This window comes from Sceloporus occidentalis, unplaced genomic scaffold, assembly GCF_023333645.1.
Source record: "Sceloporus occidentalis isolate IW3139 unplaced genomic scaffold, rSceOcc1.0.p SCAF_605, whole genome shotgun sequence".
NCBI lineage: Eukaryota > Metazoa > Chordata > Lepidosauria > Squamata > Phrynosomatidae > Sceloporus > Sceloporus occidentalis.
Window position 1 is genome coordinate 5,001 of NW_028317585.1, and position 20,000 is coordinate 25,000.

Consider the following 20,000-nt stretch of genomic DNA (forward strand, 5'->3'; position numbering starts at 1 on the left):
CCGGGACGTATCAGCTACGTCATCTCAAAATAATGCCCCCACGTTGCCACAATTGTGGTGATCGTGGGGGCGCTGCTGCTGCTGTTTGCCCGGGTGTCTGAGCAGACAGCACAGCCAATCAGAGCCCGCCCCGAGCCTTCAATCGCTCCCATGTAGTGATTTGGTTGGCTCAAAATCCGTTTTTCATAAAATGCAGGGATCGCAGCACTTAAGGGGTTGACACTCTCATGGAGCATCAGACCAGAATTAACCTCTTAAGTAGCTGAATATTGATCGGTCTCCCTGATCAATGTCGGCATCCTAAACTTGTCACAAGTAATCTGATAAAAAAATATTTAAAAAGTTTAAAAACTGAAACACGCACTTTCCAGTTTTGACTCCTCAATGTCTGAGAAACACCTCCCACTGACGTGAATTACATTAAAAGGTGGATTGGGATGTCTTGTAGCCATTTTACTTACAGACCATTAATGATAAAGATTTGGTACTACTAACCTCGAAGAGGGGCAGCTTTGTTTAACAGACCAACATCTTCTTCAAATTCTGATGCAAAAACTGATGAAGGTAAATTTATAGATGGAGCCTAAATAAAAGAAAGAAAATGTTCTTCAATACTTGCTCAATTGTTGTTTATATCCTCATTTCGATCACAAATAGCATCCTCCATTTGATGTAAGTCTGGCAGACACTGACATAATCTGACCAGCAAGTCAGTAAACAAGGTTACGTATAAAAAAAAAAAAAATCAAACTGGTCTAGTCATCACTAGACATTTGCAAATGGGCCTGCCCATTCGGTTTGCCCACATTCACTCTCCATTTCCCTACCGTCTCTGCTGACCACTTCTGCATCTGCTGCTTCTTCATCTTCTATTCTCCCACTTCTCTTCTCTCTTTAATCCTTAATCTTTCTTCCATCCGCATCTCTGCGGACATAACTGGTAAGTTCGGCCAAAATGTGTGCTGTGGGGATGTCCTCCCAGATCCTCCAATCGGAGGAGAGAACGGCACCGCAAGCACCATCATTTTGCCCATACAAATTGCCAAATTTACCAATATTCGTAAATTTGCAATCTGTACGAACCCGAATCCACAAGTCAAGTTATCAACATTATAAACAATCTGGCTGGTCGCCATTGTTGCTGTAGTCAAACACACCTTGCAAACATCACACTAAAATCACATATTCACAATCCTTTTTCTGTGCCAAGTCAAAGCCAGAAATAACACAATATAAAAGCTCGGACACAAGGTGACAAGAATGGAAGTAGGGCTGCAACTAACGATTATTTTCATAATCAATTAGTTGGCCGATTATTTATTCGATTAAAAAAAAGAATGTACATTTTTAATTTACTTAAAATAATTTAATAAACAAATGATGTTACATACAAACAGCAGAGTAAAAAAAAAACTTTGATAAAATGCATTTCTTGTCATTATTTCCCAACCAGCCCCCCCCCAATTTATACACATCAAATGTGATCCCAGACATGCCACGCTGCCTCCCAGACATGCCACACCACTCCACCCCCACATATGCCACTGTGGCCCCCGATATGCCTTATACCCCCGATACACCACTCCGTCCTCCCCAGACATGCCACGCTGCCCTCCCCACATATGCCTTACATACCCTATATACCTTATACCCCCAGATATGTCTTATACCCCCAGATATCTCATAGTCCCCTCACAGACCCGGTCGCATCACACCGACATCATACTTTTATAAATAAGTACTGGGCTAATAAATAAGTACTGGGTTAATCTTCACTGCCCCCAGGATTTAGATTCCCCTTAGTTTGCCCCCCCCCCTTTACATCTAACTGCACCTTAAGTTAACTTTATTAAATTAATTAACCCTCAGTCATCATCATCATTAAATTAACCCTAAACACCCCATTAACCATAACTACCCCTAAATTAACCCTAAATACCCCCATCAACCACAACTGCCCCTAAATTAACCCTAAACACTCCATTAACCACAGCCGCCCCTAAATTAACCCTAAACACCCCATTAACCACAGCTGCCCCTAAATTAACCCTAAACACCCTATTAACCATAACTGCCCCTAAATTAACCCCCACCTCCCCCAACCCAAATATTAATTTCATACTTAGTTAGATGGGTGTCACAGCCATGTGGTTCTGGAAGGAAGGGGCCAGTTGTCACAGTGATTACAGGGAGGGACTGGTAAGTAGGAGCTGCTGCTGTGAGTCACTGAAACGGATTATATAATGAGGGGTATTTTTCAGAGCGTTTGCTCTGAAAAAACCCTCATTTTATAATCTATAAAAATCGATTCAACTAATCGATAATGAAATTCGTTGGCAACGACTTTCATTATCGATTAGTTGTTGCAGCCCTAAATGGAAGACTAAAATTACTGTATTTGCTCGATTATAAGACAAGGTTTTTTCCAGAGAAAATTACCCCTCGTCTTATAATCTGACCTCAAATAGAGGTCTGACTACAAGACTAAGATCAAGATCCCCCCGCCTCGTAGCACTGCGGGGAGCCTGGATCCTGCTCTCTGGCAGCCGGTTGACGTCTGCACGATGCAGAACCTCCACTGCTGCCGGCACTTCTATGACGGAGTGCTGTCGTGACCTGACCTTCCGGTGCTCCACCATAAAAGGCCCAGCGGAAGTGCCGGCCAGCAGCAGCGGAGGTTGTCTACACGCATCGCGTAGACGTTCACCGGCTGCCAGATGAACGTCTGCACAATGCGCACAGACAACCCCCGCTGCTACCTTACACTTCCGCCGGGGCTTCTATGATGGAGCACCAGCATGACGTGACCTTTCGGTGCTCAGTCATGGAAGTCCCGGGTAGCAGCGGAGGTTAGACAGGTTGGTATTGTGTTACCGGTAAATTCTATTCATTTACAAAGAAAATACATTCTCAGGTAAGAATCTTCAATTCCCATGCCATTCCCGGCAGAATGTAGTAGGAGAGATAAAGTGACAGGGAAGGATACGAAATAACAGATAGCAGCACTCGTGCGCAGATGAGCACATCGCTCAGGAGGCTTTTAAGACTTAATGTACACATCCTAATCATTAACACAACCCAACTGGCAATATTGACTCTGAACACTTCCCTTTTTTGCAAAGTAGATAAACTAGAGGGCTTTTCCTGGATGTTGACCTATCCAGATAAATTAGCAGGCACCTGCATACATCTGAGTAGAGTTAAGAATTCCTTCACATTTCTTGAATTGGGACATACCACAAATGAAATAAGTTTCACAGACTGCAAAGAGTTCCAAGAGATTGATAGGATACTTTCTGATCACGCGCACCAAAAAAAAAACACTCCTACTATAACAGCCCATATATCATGATTGTCCGAATATCATATGCTCAGAACATGGTTTTATTGCAGTCTCTCCTGCAGACACCATCTGAGAAAAGCTGTAGGAGGAATCAGAAATTCTCAGTCTAGAGCCTAAACAGCTGCATTATGTGAAAACAAACCCAGGGCACTGCATGTCCTTCAGATGTCAAACTAAAAAGCTTTATCATCATTCTGTGTTACGGACACTGTTAAATGTGGAATCTGCTTATAGCAGAGGGCTAGTAAGACCCATAAGTAGGCGGGGGAAGCAGGCTTGCTCAAAGACAAAGGCAGGCAGAGTTTTGTTAGAACTCTTCTGAAAAGCCTGACTTTAGCCAAGTTGATGCAGCCATGTATATCTATACTAGCAGTTTTCCATGTCTGCATCTTTTCCTGCATCCAACATCGCTGAAGAAAGTGCCCTGGGACTGATAAATATACCAGTATCACAAGGTTTTATACAAATTTTTTTTAAGAAACTATTCAGGTTGTGATGTGTTTGTAATACATTGTTCATTTCTGCACTGCTTTGATAAGGTTCTAGCTAAAAATAATTGGTGTTTTAGTTAGAACATGTTTAATCCATTTGTGACAATAGCTGATTTTATTTTTTCGTACCCTTTGTGATAACGGCTGTTTTAATATTTCTGCGGTGCTTGTGTTTAGCTGTAATCCCCCCTCCTTCTCACCGTCTCCCTCCCCCCCATGCACTTTTCGAATTCCTTTAGCTTGCTAAAGGTCCTGTGATAGGAGCGCGCAAGGCCTCTATCTGGCTGCACGCGGCTTCACTGCTGAGTGCCAGGATATGACATCATATTACGGCGCGCGGCTTCAGTGCTTTTTGCATGGTTAATGCTGTAAGATGTAAATTAACCACGCTTTCATAAATAATTTTATTCATCTTGTGCAGCAAAGCAAAATGACAATTGAAAAACAAGAGTGAAATTTCCTTACCATGGATAATTATCAATTCAAGTAAGTCAAGGTGAAAGAGCTTAGAGACACTTACTGCTATATGTTCTATTTCTTCTTCCTGTTCTATTTCAATGAGCTGGTTTTGTGGCCTGCTCCCACCACCAGGCACAAGCTCTGCTGGGCCCACGTCTTTAAGATGCTGTAGGTAATTGTAGTCATCATCAAAAAAGACACCAAACTTTCTCTGTTCTTCTTTTCTTTTTTCTGTCTCTACCTGAGAACAAAATGAAGAAAAAAAAAACAAAAAAAAACAAGCCTCACTGTTTGTACTGCACTGTTCCTTAATATAAACTATTTAATAAACATCTCACATAGCAATAATGTCATCCTATTTATTTGGGAAATAACACTTACAGAAAAATAGTGCCGCTAAAGAAAACTACCTCAAAATACATTCATGTATTTATCCTGATACTGAAAATACCCCACATACCTAGGATTCCCATGTACCATATTTGCTCGATAATAAGACGACCCCCCAAATGTTAATATTAATTTTGAAAAAAAGAAAGAGCCTGAATAAGACTACCCTATAAGAAAAAAGTTATTAGTAAATATTAATTCACATGTAAAACTATTTTTTTATATTGAAAAAAAAATATATATATATATTTAATAATTATGATTAATATGCATTTTTTGTTTTCATTTCATTCTATTTGCCAACCTGCCCCCCCCAGTTATGCACATCTGCCCCATGGTTTGATACTCTGCTCCAGATATGCCCTATACCCCCTATATGCCCCTTTGCACCCCCAGATATGCCTTATACCCCCTATTTACCACTCTGCCCCCCTGCTATGCCCTATTCACCTCTATTTGCCCCCCTGCTATGCCTTACACACACCCCCCCCCACGCATCCTTAGACCTGTCCCCCGTTCTCACACCCCATCCAGGCTGCGGATCTGAATCTCTCTGGTTTCCCCTGTATCGCTACAATCCATTCCTGGATTTCCTTATGCTCTCTCCTGGACTTCTGATTCCAGTCCTGCCCTTAGCTTCAGCTTCTGTTCCCTTTATAATGTGTCCCCCACCCGTTATGTTTGTCTCAGTCTGCAGTCTATAGTTATGTCTTTCTCTGATGTGTGTTTAGATTCAATGTTTAGTTTGTTTATTAGTAATTCGGTTGGCAGGGTTTAGTGTTAGGACCCACCGATATATCGGAGTACTTTGGCATAGTGGTGGGCTAAACATACTATGGCCATAATATGTGACAATCTCCAATCTTGTTATTTTAGAAAGGGGTTCTATTCATGTCCTTGTCTAGTCTGCCCTGTTTAGTCTTGTTATTCCTGTATAGTCCTGTCATGTGTAACCTGGTCAGTCCTGTACTCTGTTGTCCTGTCCTGTGCTCCGGGAGAGGGGCATCCGGTCCTATTTCCTATGTCGGATCTTCTGTGTAGCCTGTCCCTGTAACCTGTACTTCTGATTCTGCAACCTGTTTCTACTCTTCTGGTTCTGTCCTTAGCTGCAAGATATCTCTATATCCTGTTATCAGTACTGGCTACTTCAGCGTCCTGGTATGGCCCAACACTCAGGGAAGTGTGGTTACCCTGCATCTGGTCCACCGTTACTCCGCTCTTGCACGGTGACTCCTGAAACTCCATCATTGGGCGCTTTGGGTCATTACTGTCATCTGTATAGACCCCGTTCGTGACACCCGTGCTCCAGATTCCCTGGTGTCAAGTGGAGGCAGCCAGTGAACGTCTGCGCGATGCGCATAGACAACCTCCGCTGCTAGAAGACGTTAATTCTGCCGGGGCTTCTATGGTGGTGCACTGGAAGGTCATGTCACGCCGGCACGCTGTCATAGAAGCCCCAGAGAAAGCGCCGGCAGCAGCGGAGGTTGTCTGCGTGCACTGTGCAGACATCCACCGGCTGTCAGAAGAGGATCCGGGTGCCCTGCAGCACTACGGGGGATCTGGATCTTAGTCTTGTTGTCAGACTTCTATTTGACGTCTGATTATGAGACGATCTTTAATATAAGACGAGGGGTATCTTGGCAGTCTGTTTACAATAGTAAACTCCCAAGGATACGTGGCAAGTGGCATTTTTAATCATTTCCTTCCAAAGCTTTTAGTGAGATTTTTACCTCTTTTTACCAAAATTTGAACTTTGAGTGAATTGTGTACACCTGGTGGGTAATTCTGCCACAAACACTCCCATTTTCCATTCTGCTGTAGCCCCCAGTACAGCTGTGCCCCCCAGTATATGCATGTACCATGCTATTCTATAGTTATAAGGGCCTTTAGGTGATATGCACTTTTCAGAATTTCAAATGTGACATTTTGACCACTTGATTTTGATTGGGTTAACAGTCGACAGCAGATGGAGGTTAAGAATCAGCAGCTGCTGGGGGTGAATGAGAGCTGCATGGTCCTCCCAAAAGCATTTGCCGACACAGAATACTGGCTGGGAAGTGTCCTTCCTTTTGCCTTTCCTTAGGCACACTTGGCATTCCTTTTGGGAGTTTCTCGTTGTGGTAGTTGGGGGATTTTATTGATGAATTGGGCTTCAGCAGTCCTTCCCACTCCTGGAACTGCCGAAGGGCCAGGTGCATCAGAAGTCAAATCCTTGGAGATCAACTGGAGCTGAAATTGCAGAAATGTTTTTGCTCCGTGGAGTTCCTTTTTAAAAATGAGGAAGATCATGTAGATTGCCACCTTTTGTCTATCATGCCTTACACTTCCTCATGATAAATTATGGAAGTAGCAGCTGGTCTGCTAATTCCAAACTTTTCATGTCCCTATTATAGGCCTTGATGCACACTGGCTTCAAAGTAACCCGGGTTCTGCCACAGACTGGGACGGGCATAGTGCTTTCGTCATGGGTGGTGCGGAGTGTGCATACATCCTTCCCGTCTCTAAACTTAAGTGCCAGAAGCTCCTCCTGGTGCAGTGGAGCCAGGTCTGTGCTAACTGTGCTGGGAACAAAAAACCCAGAATGCCTGGATGTACCCACTCTCACTCTTACAGAATTTATAGAACTTAGCTCCATATCTGGAGCGTTTTGAAGGAATATATTGTTTGAATGTTGGTCCTCCCTTATACTTCATGAGATTGCCTAATAATGCTTGGGTATACACCTGTGCAAACCTGGCCTGAAAGTGGGTAAGAAAGGGGCATACCTTATATAGCCTAGCATACTGGGGTTCTTTTGGGGGGCATTGACACCCTGAAACGGAGGAAACGTAACAGCATTTCATAACGTAACCTGGGTATTGTATGGGGGAATATGGAGGTAGACATAACCGTCTGCTCTATGCCCATGAAAAGGGTAAAGGGTCCAAAATCGTTGGATACCAGTTTTGGATAAACTGCAAGTTGGGGGGGGGGGGCAGCAAGATATTGCACTGCATAAATATAAGTTTGGGAGGCTTATCACACAAGAATATTCTTCCCAAGAAAGAGGTCCAAAACCTGCCACATCTACCTTCATGCCAGTCTTGGCAGTAAAAGTTGTAATGATTGGTAAGGTTCAGTTTGGGGGAACCCATGCCTCACCATCACCAGCAGCTGGGGCAGGTGAAGGGCGAGTGGTATGTCTACTCTTCGTTGCTGTCTCAGCAACAAGAGGAACTGTGACACTGAGAAGTCTGACGCAGTGGCAGTTGCAGTAGAAGATGCAGATGCCAAAATGGCATATATATACATACTATACTGCTTCTTCAATACCACAAAATAAAAATCCTGATACAAATGAATCCTAACTGGATATTTAGAGGAAGGGTACCTAAACTAAATTTTTTTTTTTTTTTAGATTTTCTCCCACAAATCCCTTTTTTTTTTTTTTTTTTAATACACCCAATTAAAGGGGGAAAAATGGATTAATAAAGATCTAAGAAGGCAATAAAGATCAAACAGAAACGAAAAATAAAATAAATTCAAATAAGAAAATAAATGAAAAAAATCTATGAAATAAACTATGAAAATAGAATAATCGCTCAGTAACACAAACTCTCCTCTCTCTGACACAAGATCAAAGTGACAGAAAAAGGTAGGGCTTTGTTATGTCACTGAGCGTGTCATTTTTTGGGATGTGACCACTGATTGTTTTTTCACAGTGATTACATAACTTATTTAAAAAAATATTGGATGAGCCTGGTCTGCCTCAACTACCAAGGCAACCAGAATCAACTCACCCCATCAAACTCAACGAATGCGGGGGCTGAGGATTAATGACAAGCACCCTGGGCATGCCTAATCCTCTATGCAACTGTTGGGATAGCCAATGCCCCCTCTTTTTGGGCAACTCAGGCTTGCCTCTCTTAAGAGGCATCCTGAAACACCCCTCACCATATTTACATCTGGCTTGGAGGCGTGATTTACAGACCAGTGACTTGCCTCTTCGGTGAGTCAGGTTCTGAAGCCAGTTTTAGACATGAGGCATGTCACGCTTGCTTCAATTAGAAAACATCCTGGATCGGCCATTACCAGATTTCCATCTGGCTCGGAGGCGTGTTTAACAGATTTGCATCACTGGTCAGGTTGGGAAACTTTTTTTTTTTGTGGCTTGCTTGCGATCAGCGGCAAATCACGTTACCGCGTACATGCATGGGCATCGTCACAAATGTATTGGATTGTGAGCCCGTGTACGGGCTTTGTGGTGAAAGGGTTAATAAAGGTTATTTCTGTCCTTGAAGTGTAAAATTTAGATTGTACATATTCATTTCAACTATTTCTTCTAACGTTAATTCATGTTAACTCATTAAGGACTGAGCCGTTTTTTCTTTTTGTACCCTTCGTGACCAAGGCCATTTTAAAATTTTTGCGGTGCTGGTGCTTATAATAACAATATTTTTATTAGTGATATTGCAGAAGGTCTTGATGGAAAGGAATGTCTTTTTGCTGACTAAGTTCCAGGTCCCCCGCAGCGCTGCAGGGGACCCGGATCATTCTCTCTGGCAGCCGGTGGGCATCTGTGCGATGCGCGCAGACATCCTCCGCTACTGCCGGCACTTCCACTGGGGCTTCTATGATGGAGCACCGGTGTCACATGATCATCCGGTGCTCAATCATAGCAGCTCCAGCGAAAGTGCGCACATCGCACAGATGCTCACCGACTGCCCCTACTAGACACAGAGGAGTCTGGAGCACTGGGGGTAAGTCCGGGGGACCATATCAAGGGCACAGTAGTATATAGGGAGTTATAAGGCATATTTGGGGGGGGGCGCTGATATATGTGGGGTATAAGGCATATCTTGGGGGCAGAGGGGCATATCTGGGGTATAAGGCATATCACAGGGTACTATGGCATATGGGGGGTATAAGGCATATCTGAGGGGGGGCAGAGTGGCATATCAGGGGGTATGAGGCTTACCTGTGGAGGACGGAGTGGCATATCAGGGGGTGTAAGGCATATCAGGGGGTATGAGGCTTACCTGTGGAGGACGGAGTGGCATATCTGGGGGTATGTGGCATATCTGGGAGGCAGTGTGGCAAGCTTGGGCTCAAAATGTGCATAACTGGGGGGCGCAGGTTGGGAAATAAAAACAAGAAATGCATTATTCTGAAAGTTGTTTTTTTATTCTGCTGATTGTTTTTAACATCCTGTTTAAATTATTTTCAATAAATGAAAAAATTACATTTATTTTTGTATCCGATCGAAAAAAAAATTGGCCAACTAAACGATTATGAAAATAATAGAGGCAGCCCTAATTTAAAAGGTAGGTAGACAATGCAATAGAGCAGCAGGAAATGCTAGAGGAAATGCTTTGTTGTATAGGGAGAGGTATTAGCAGTAGAAAGAGGGAAGTGCTCATTGCCATTGTACAGAGCACTGGTGAGACCTCACTTGGAATATTGTGTAAAGTACTGGAGACTAACTCCAGAAGGATATAGATATGTAGGAAGTTCAGAAAAGGGCTACTAAAGTGATTCACGGATTACAGGATAAAACTTACCAGGAAAGGTTAAAAGAATCGTAACATATATAGCCTGGAAGAAAGACGTGACAGGGGGGGATACGATAGAAAGTTAAATACTTAACCCCTTAACATGTACGGAGTGACGATGCAATGTGTTCGTGACAATGCCCGTACATGTACGTGGTAGCGTTATTTGCCGTTGATCGCACCGTTTTCGTTGTGATCGGCGGCATCACGGTTTTCTTTGAAGACTCACAAGTGAGGCTGTCCAGGCAAACCAAAACAACTTTTTTCAGACCTTCCGATCGCCGTGCAATGCCTGCAATGCTCTAGAGGGGGCTTCACAACCTCCCGATCGCCGTGATTCACGGAGATCGGTGGGTTAAACGACAGACCAGTGACTGAAATCATTTACTGAAATTTATACCTGGAGTACATCGTGTGTGAAAAAAATACAAAAAATGTTGACCACCATAAAGTTTGTAGGCTAGTAGTAGAATTATTGCATGGAAAGGGTTAAAATACCCACATTTGAAATACCTTGATCTATGGTTTGATGGGGTAAATTGCATTGGCCGGCTTCAAAGACACCCGAAATAGCACATGGGGCAGAATCACCAGCTTTGGAAAAAAAATGGTTTAGAAATAGCAAAACACTGCTTGTACTTACTGCCCAATAACTTGCAGAAAAAAGCAACAAAAAAACAACCCCATAAAAACATTGGGTATTTCTAAACTCAGGACAAATAGTAGAATCTATTTAGCAGGTTTTTCCATTAGCTTTTTTGGAGTAAAAGATTTTTGGGGTAAAAGTCAGAAAGTGTTTTTCTTTTTTTCCGTCATTTTAATCCCCCCGCCCCAGCATAAGTGGTAGATGTTAACCCCTTGACTGCTAACGAGGGCATGGTGCCGTCGCTAGCAGTCCCAGTCAGGTGCTATGGGGGCATGCTGCTTAGATGCCTGTATCTCAGTCATCTACAGACCCCCAATATATAGCGTTGGAAAGGTAATCGCCTCACCTTTCCAACGGTATAAGACTTGTAAAAGAAAGAATAAAAAATATTAAGTTAAAAAAATAAAAATGTAAAAAAAAGTAAAAAAAATGATTTGGGGGTCTCTAAATGCAGATAAATAAAGATCAAAATTGCCTAGAGACCCCCAAATTAAATTACCTAAACATAAACTAGTTTAACTTTAAACAAAAAAAAAAAAAGTAAGTATTCTAGCTAAATGATCACTGTGGTAGCCAATGTTACCATGGTGATCATATAGCTATGAAAAGTCACATTCCCTTTTTAAAAATGGCCGATACTAAATTTTAACCCCATGATCCCTTTGTTCATGGGGTTAAATTTAGCCAATGGTAGAGGGAGGCAACTTTTGAAATCTTGATGAACTGTAAATTAACTGCAAATATTATTAAAATCAGCCATTAAGCCTGTGCGGTACATGAGTAACCATCTCATCCCTGGAGCTCTTTGCATTTTTGCTGTAAAAGTGATTTTTTTTCTCCCGTTACCATAATTTCTTTGGGATTGTAAGGGGAAAGTATAGTGTGTGCTTCTGCTGGTGAATGGAGATATGAAAGGCATGTGAATGGTCAGTAATTAGGGTTGAAGCCTTGACGTGGCATTACGGCTCACATAGGACGTTAAATTATGGCACAAAAAGTACACATTTGTAAAAACTACACCCCTTGGCGCATCAAGGGGCTGCATGTGTTTCTGGTACAAACCTGGCGTGCGCACGACACAAATGAACATATCACTATGGTTAGAAAAAACTTTTTCTAGTCGAAGCGACATATTCCATCATTATTTGTGCACTCAACTTTTGTCCTAGAAATACATGTAGCCCCTCATTTGAAGCTCCAAGAGGTATAAGTTTCTTTAAATGTGTACTTTATGTACCCTAATTTACATAAAATTTAACTTCTCAGATGTCTAGACCACAGATATGGCAGATTTGAGAATCTTGTTAAAAAATTGTCTTAAAACATTTAGGGGTGATGCCTGCAATTAGACAGCTGGGAAGTTAAATTATGGTACATAAAGTATACATTTTCAGAAACTACACCCCTTGGCGCATCAAACGAGGGGCTGCATGTATTAGTAGCACAAGACTGGAGTGCGCAAGACATAAATGAACTTGTCGCTTTTAATTTAATTTTTTTTACATTTTTATTAGTGTGAAATTCACTTATTTGTTGTGCACGTCAGATTTGTGATACAAATACAAATAAGACCCCATTTGCGGCATCTGGGGGTGTAGTTTCTAAAAATATATAGTTTTGTTGGCATATTTTAACATCCCAGGCAGCTAGAGCTGTTTAATTGATGGCAGCCATGCATTAAATTTAACTTTTAGCAATAAAATATTAGTAAAACACAGTCTACTGTTCTCAATTTCTGTTTATTTTAGACCGGTTACCTACTACAAATATTTAGCAACGCAGCTTTTGATATTAGCGTTTAGAAAAATAAAATTACAAACTAGTTTTTACTGAGTTGGAAGTGGAAAATTACACCTTTTTCCCATTTTTGGCTTTATTTTGCAAACCTAATGAGACATACACATATAGAAAATGGTATATTTGGAATCTGCTGGGTATGCTGAAAAAAAACTATATATGGTTTGTACAGTTTATTCCCAAGAAATTTACTTCTAAACGCGTTTAAACGTGAGATGCACCAAAATGCCGAAAACCTGCTTAGCACCAGGGTGGGAAATGGCTTAGCAGCCAAGGGGTTAAATTAGGCCAGGTACTAAGGAAAGTATTCAGAGGTTGGGCAGACTGGATGGGACGAATGGTTCTTAAATGCCGTCACTTTCTATGTTTAGCTGTAATTATCTTCTCTCTCATTTAGTGTACCCACACAAGTTATATATTGTTCTTTTCAGGACAAAAAGGGCTCTCTACATACCATTTATTGATATTTTGATATATTATTTTCTACAAACAAAATAAAATGTGGTGAAAACTGAAAAAAGTTGTTTTTGCCACTTATTTAAAAAAAAAATTCTACAAAAGCTAATTAAAAAGCCTGCTAAATACCCAATGTTTTTATGTTTATTTTGGTTTTTTGCAAGTACCGTATTTGCTCGATTATAAGACGACCCTCCCAAATTTTAGGAAAAAAAGAAAAAGCCTCAAAATAAGAAGACCCTATAGGAAAAAAGTTTTACTTTTAAATAAAAGCTATGATTGAGAAAAATATATTTTTTTGTTTTTATTTCCTTTTATTTTCCAACCCCCAGTTATGCACATCTGCCCCCAGGCATGCCACTCTACCCCAGAAGTGTCTTATACCCCCTATATGCCACTGTGCCCTATGATATGCCTTTTGACCCCCTATGTGCCACTCTGCCTCCAGAAATGCCTTATATAACCCTATATGCCACTCTGGCATTTAGGGGGGTTAAAAGGCATTTCAGGAGGCAGAGTAGCGTATAGAGGGTTAAAAGGCATTTCAGGAGGCCTACAGAAATGCCTTATGCCCCCATTTAACACCCCCCCCCAAAAAAAAAAAAAAAAAAAAAAAAAAAAAAAAAAAAAAACTTACCGGTGCTTCCGACTCCCTTGTGTGTAGTCGGGGCAGCAGGTAGACGTGTACGCGATTCGTGTAGGCAACTTCCGCTGCAGCCGGAAGGAGGTGCGGTTAGCAGCGGGTGTTGTCTGCATCCATCGCGCATACACCCTCCGGCTGTCATAGAGAACTCTCCTCTCTGACAGCTGGGGAAGGTCTGCCCCTACTACACACCAGGGAGTCAGAAGCACCAGTAAGTTGGGGGGGGGTGTTAGCTGCAGGGGACCTGGATCCTCCTGTCTTATGCCCCCCATTTGTGTTTGAGGTCTGATTATAAGACAATCCCGATTATAAAAAACCTGAAATAAAACCTTGTCTTATAATCGAGGAAATACGGTAACATTTTGCTATTTCCCAGATCTGGTCATTGTGTCCCCATGCGCTATTTGTGGCATCTCGGAAGCCAGTCAGTTGAATTTACCCCCATCAAAAATGGTCAGCAACAATACTCAGGCTGAAGCGTTTAAAACGATACTCAATTGGTACTAAGGGGCCCAAAATGTGCCAAGAAAACATCACCCACACCTTTACACCACCACCAGCCTGAACTGTTGATACAAGGCAGGATGGATCCATGTTTTCATGTTGTTTACAACAAAGTCTGACTCTGCCATCTGTCGTAGCTGGAATCAAGACTCAGACCAGGCAACGTTCTCAGTCTTCTATCGTCCAATTTCTGAGCCTGTGTGAATTGTAGCCTCGGATTCCTGTTTTTAGCTGACAGGAGTGGTACCCGGTGCCGTCTCGTCCTTTGCTGCTGTAGCCCATCTGCTTCAAGGTTCGACGTGTTGTGCATTCAGGGATGGTATTCTGAATACCTCGGTTGTAACAAGCGGTTATTTGAGTTACTGTTGCCTTTCAGTCACCTGGAACCAGTCTGCCCATTCTCCTGCAACCTCTGACATCAACAAGGCATTTTCGGCCACACAATTGCAGCTCACTGGATATTTTCTCTTTTTTGAACCATTCTCTGTAAACCCTAGAGATGGTCGTGCGTGAAAATCCCAGTAGATCAGCAGTTTCTGAAATACTCACACCAGCCCCTCTGGCATCAACAACCATGCCACATTCAAAGCCACTTAAATCCCTTTTCTTTTCCATTCTGATGCTATATTTGAACTTCAGCAAGTTGTCTTGACCATGTCTACATGCCTAAATCCATTAAGTTGCTGCCATCTGATGGGCTGATTAGCTGCGTGTTAACAAGCAATTGAACAGGTGTACCTAATAAAGTGGCCAGTGAGTTTATATGTCACTGTCAAACACCACCTCAATATGTGTTCAGCAATATCCTGTGAGTACAGTGATACCACCCATGCATGGGTTTGTCGGGTCATTTGGGGGCTAAAAGGCCACATTTAGGAAGTGTGCCTTTTTCAATTTAGGACTTTTACCATCTGGTCAACCTGCCCCCATATCCTATTTGGGATATCTTTGGACCTGGTCAAATCGATTCACCCCATCAGACCATACATTTTTTGCTTTTGCATCACTTTCTAAGCGTTTTTTAATGCCAGGCACACCATCAGTCATTAACTGGTTAACACAAAAGTACCTGTTGATCAACAATGAGAAAAGAGGAAATCTAAAGTCTACCATTAGCTGAGCACGAGACACTGAAGGACAATAACACTTCAATGCAGTCACCTTTTCAGCTGGTAAGAGGACCCGCTGAGGAGCAGTTTCATCAGCAGCTAATGGATCCCTCTGACTTCTGTGCACAAGATGGAATGTGACAGCTTTCTTCTTTTCTATGAATGGCTTCTTCTTTCTGTGAGGCTAAAAGAAAAAGTAAAGCAGTGATAAGAATGATCCTAAAATAAAAAAACCAAAAATTGCATTTGCTCAATTTTCTTATTAAACGCTAGATGACAGGACCAAGACACTCAGGCCTTACTCAGAGTCAACCACACTTTATGAATGCATAACAAAACTTCCATTAAAAAGCAAAATAAAGTTTCTCTCTCACTGTGAGCTTTAGTTGTAATAAGATTTTCATGGGGGAAGTGATGTAGGACGCCGAGGCGGAGCCTGAGGAAGGAGCAGAGAAACTGAAGCTAAATGACCCGGTCGACGAAGCTGTTACAGCCGATGAAGAGTAAGTGGATTGCGTCAAAAAGCTAGAAAACCTGTTGAGTCTGGCGATTGTTCCCGGTGCTTGGTTCCCGTACATTTTATTTGTGGTCTGTATCTAGCCTGTGTTTCTCAGCTGGCAGAGAGACTAGAGTGTAGACCCGGAATCTGTCTGGCCAAAGTGAGGTGACAACTTCAAAACTTGGTGGGACGATAAGCCCCTACACCTAATGCTGGTACTGACCCCAAGAACTATCTTCCTGGAAGCCATAAATTGTCATTCGTCTCAGATAATTTGCCCTTTCCTTTCCCCGATACTTAATACAAAAGTTTATTAACGACTGCTAACACAATTGATGAGCTAGGTGGCATATGAAAAAGCTACTTGGGAAATATTAATAGACTGCTGGCTGTCTTTTGGGTACTAAGTGTGCGGGAACAGGCCAAACAAACATTTGTGAGACCTGCTAATTCTGAATTTAGATCATTCCAAAGCCCAACAGACTTATCCCAGTGTGCATAATTTTGTAATTTTTTCTGTAAATATTTTAGTGTCTTATAGGGCTGCAACAACTAATCGATAAAATCGTTAATAATCGATAATGAAACTCCTTGGCAACGATTTTCATTATCGATTAGTTTAATCGATTTATCTATTATAAAATGAGGGTTTTTTCAGCGCAAATGCTCTGAGAATTACCCCTCGTTTTATAATCCGGTTCATTCAGTGTGACTCACAGCAGCAGTTATTACTTACCAGTCCCTCCCTGCAGTCACTCTGACGATCGGCCCCGACCCTTCCTTTCTCCCAGTCCCACTGACAATTGGCCCTGCCCATTTCATATAGCGTCCACATGGCTAAGACACTCATCTAACCAAGTCTTAAATTAATATTTGGGCTGCTGAAAGTTAGGTGAGGTGGGGGTCAATTTAGGGGCAGCCGTGGTCCACGGGCTCAATTTAATTTAATGCTGAGGACTGAGGGTTAATTTAATTATTTAATAAAGTTAACTTAAGGTGCAGTTAGATGTAAAGGGGGGGGGGCAAACTAAGGGGAATCTAAATCCTGGGGGCAGTGAAGATTAACACAGTACTTATTTATAAAAGTATTGTGTCAGTGTGCTGCGAACAGGTCTGTGAATCTATGAGGGCACTATGGGATATCTGGGAGTATAAGGCATACCTGGGGAGGATGGAGTGACATATCTGGGGGTATAATGCATATGTGGGGAGGGCAGTGTTGCATATCAGGGGGCACAGTGGCGTATAAGGCATATCGGGGCGGACTGGCATTTCTGGGTTAGAGTGGAGTGGCATATCTGGGAGGCATGTGTCATATCTGGGAGGCAGTGTGGGAAGCCTGGGCTAGAATGTGCATAACTGGGGGGGGGGGGGCAGGTTGGGAAATAAAAACAACAAATGCATTTTATCAAAGTGTTTTTATTCTGCCCTTTGTTTTTAACATCCTGTTTGTTTATTAAATTATTTTAAATAAATGAAAAATTTACATTCATTTTTTTTTATCCGATTAATCGATTATGAAAATAATCAGTTGCAGCCCTAGTGTCTTATGATTCATGAATGCTGTGTCTTCTAAAATCAGAAAATCTGTTTTCATTGTTTCCTGTACACACTGAGAAATAAATCATAAAGCGATACAGACATTAACTACTCAGATATTCTGAAACCAAAGTATCACTATGGGTACAAAGAGGTACTAGAAGCGCAAAGAGACAATAAGATAAGATTAGTATCGGAACATGGCAACAAAAAAAAACATGAAATGAAAGAAATAAAATCACAGAAAAAAAAAAAAAAAAGGAACAAAAGCTTCAGGGGCAAGAAAGAGAAAAGAAAATTCCAGCTATCTTTTTCCCCCTTTCCCAGTAATGGGAATCTGGATCTTCCCTTTAATCAAGGCGATATAGATTCTACTAAAACTCAAAGGACATTTCTGGTTCCTCAGATTCCCAAATACTGACTGTAGATCTTATAATAATAAAAAAAAAATCCCAATTTGATTTGAAAGAAAAGGAAATGAAATCCAATGTTTAGGAGATAACAATAGACCTGAAAACACAGGAAAGAAACTCAATCAAAATGAAGTTAAAGTGGATACCCTACAAATAAGATTGGTGCAAGCTGAAGAAAAGATTTATAGCCTACAAAATAAAAGTAGAAGCACTAGAGTTAACGATTGAGTATTTAAAAGATCGGGACAGACGAATTAACATGAAGATCGTAGTAAGTCAGAGGATATAACATCAAATTTACTTGAAAAATACCTGTAAGTGATACTTTGAAAATAAGGCAACAAAAACATGACATTCTATTCGAGAGTGTCCAACAGGATCCAAAAGCTAAAAAGGCATCCTGCCAGATATACCTAGAGATGTAATTATAAGGTTTCACACATATAGAGTTATTTTCGTAGAAAGAATAGGGGACAAGGTACCTCTCCCTGATAAATTTGAACATTTCATCCAGATCTGTTAAAAAAAAAAAATATTAGGATGTTTAGAACATCTTTTTCTGATGTTATAGCAATATTGAGATGGGGACAAATTAAGTATAATCTGGGATATCCCTCAAAAATTATCTCATACAGGAATTCCAAATTGATTTTTGTCTCTACCGAAATGGCATCTAAGTGTTCGCAATGAAAAAAACCTGCCACTTGATAGAGTCTTAGGATCTCCTATAAAACTGTGACTGGGCAAGGGTAATAGGGTTGGAACAGAAATGGAGGTTTCATTAAAACCGTCGCTCATATTTTGCGGGGAGGGATGAAAGATGATGTAGGTGGAGCTGAAGGGGGAGGAATCAGGGGATCCCCCCCCATAATTATCATTTTGGCAATAGCCTAATAGCTATGACACTGAATGAAATGGATTATAAAACAAGAGGTATTTTTCAGGGCATTGGCTCTGAAAAAACCCTCATTTTATAATCGATAAAATCGATTCAACTGATCACACACGCGCGCGCACACACACACGCGCGTACGCGCGCGCACGCGCGCGCGCGCGTGTGTATAAATATATATACACACACGTGTGTGTATATTAGGGCTGCAACTAACGATTATTTTTTCGATTAATCGGATAAAAAAAAATTTAATTTTTCATTTATTTTAAATTATTTAATAAAGTAACATAGGATGTTAAAAACAAACGGCAGAATAAAAATTTTTCTTGTTTTTATTTCCCCAACCTGCCCCCCAGTTATGCATATTTGAGCCCAGGCTTGCCACACTGCCCTCCCCGACATGCCACACTGCCCTCCCCACATATGCCTTATACCCCCAGATATGTCACTCCGTCCTCCCCAGGTATGCCATAGTGCCCTCATAGGATTTGCAGACTCGTTCACAGACACAATACTTTTATAATAAATACAGGATTAATCTTCACTGCCCCCAGGATTTAGATTCCCCTCAGTTTGCCCCCCCTTTACCTCTAACTGCACCTTAAGTTAACCTTATTAAATTAATGAAATTAACCCTCAGTCCTCAGCATTAAATTAATCCTGAAGAGAAGACCCCATTAACCACAACTGCCCCTAAATTAACCCTGAAGACCCCATCAACCACAACTGCCCCTAAATTAACCCATTAACTATAACTGCCCCTAAATTAACCCTAAACACCCCATTAGCTATAACTGCCCCTAAGTTAACCCTAAACACCCCATTAACTATAACTATAACAGATATGTCACTCCATCCTCCCCAGATATGCCTTATACCCCCAGATATCTCATAGTCCCCTCAGAGTCACAGACCTGTTCGCATCACACTGACACCATACTTTTATAAATAAATACAGGGTTTATCTTCACTGCCCCCAGGATTTAGATTCCCCTTAGTCTGCCCCCCTTCATCTCTAACTGCGCCTTAAGTTAACTTTATTAAATTAACCCTCAGTCCTCATCATTAAATTAACACTAAACACCCCATTAACCACAGCATCCCCTAAATTAAGCCTAAAGACCCCCATCAACCACAACAGCCCCTAAATTAACCCTAAACACCCCATTAACCACAACTGCCTCAAATTAACCCCAAACACCCCATTAACCACAGCTGCTCCTATATTAACCCTAAACACCCCATTAACCATAACTGCCCCTAAATTAACCCTAAACACCCCATT

The 20,000-nt window shown here is 41.6% G+C and overlaps 1 protein-coding gene across 1 annotated transcript in view; it reads right to left on the reverse strand.

The window, feature by feature from the left end:
- The window catches only part of LOC149271002 (protein LTV1 homolog), a gene marked incomplete at both ends in the record, with an annotated part of 15,891 nt that extends 338 nt beyond the window's left edge, over nucleotides 1-15,553 (reverse strand). The window contains 3 exons of the mRNA XM_089507693.1: nucleotides 496-583; nucleotides 4,355-4,459; nucleotides 15,248-15,553. Of these exons, the coding sequence (XP_089363819.1) occupies nucleotides 496-583; nucleotides 4,355-4,459; nucleotides 15,248-15,553 (499 nt within the window). The remainder of the gene's footprint in view (nucleotides 1-495; nucleotides 584-4,354; nucleotides 4,460-15,247) is intronic.
- Nucleotides 15,554-20,000: the final 4,447 nt, after the last annotated feature.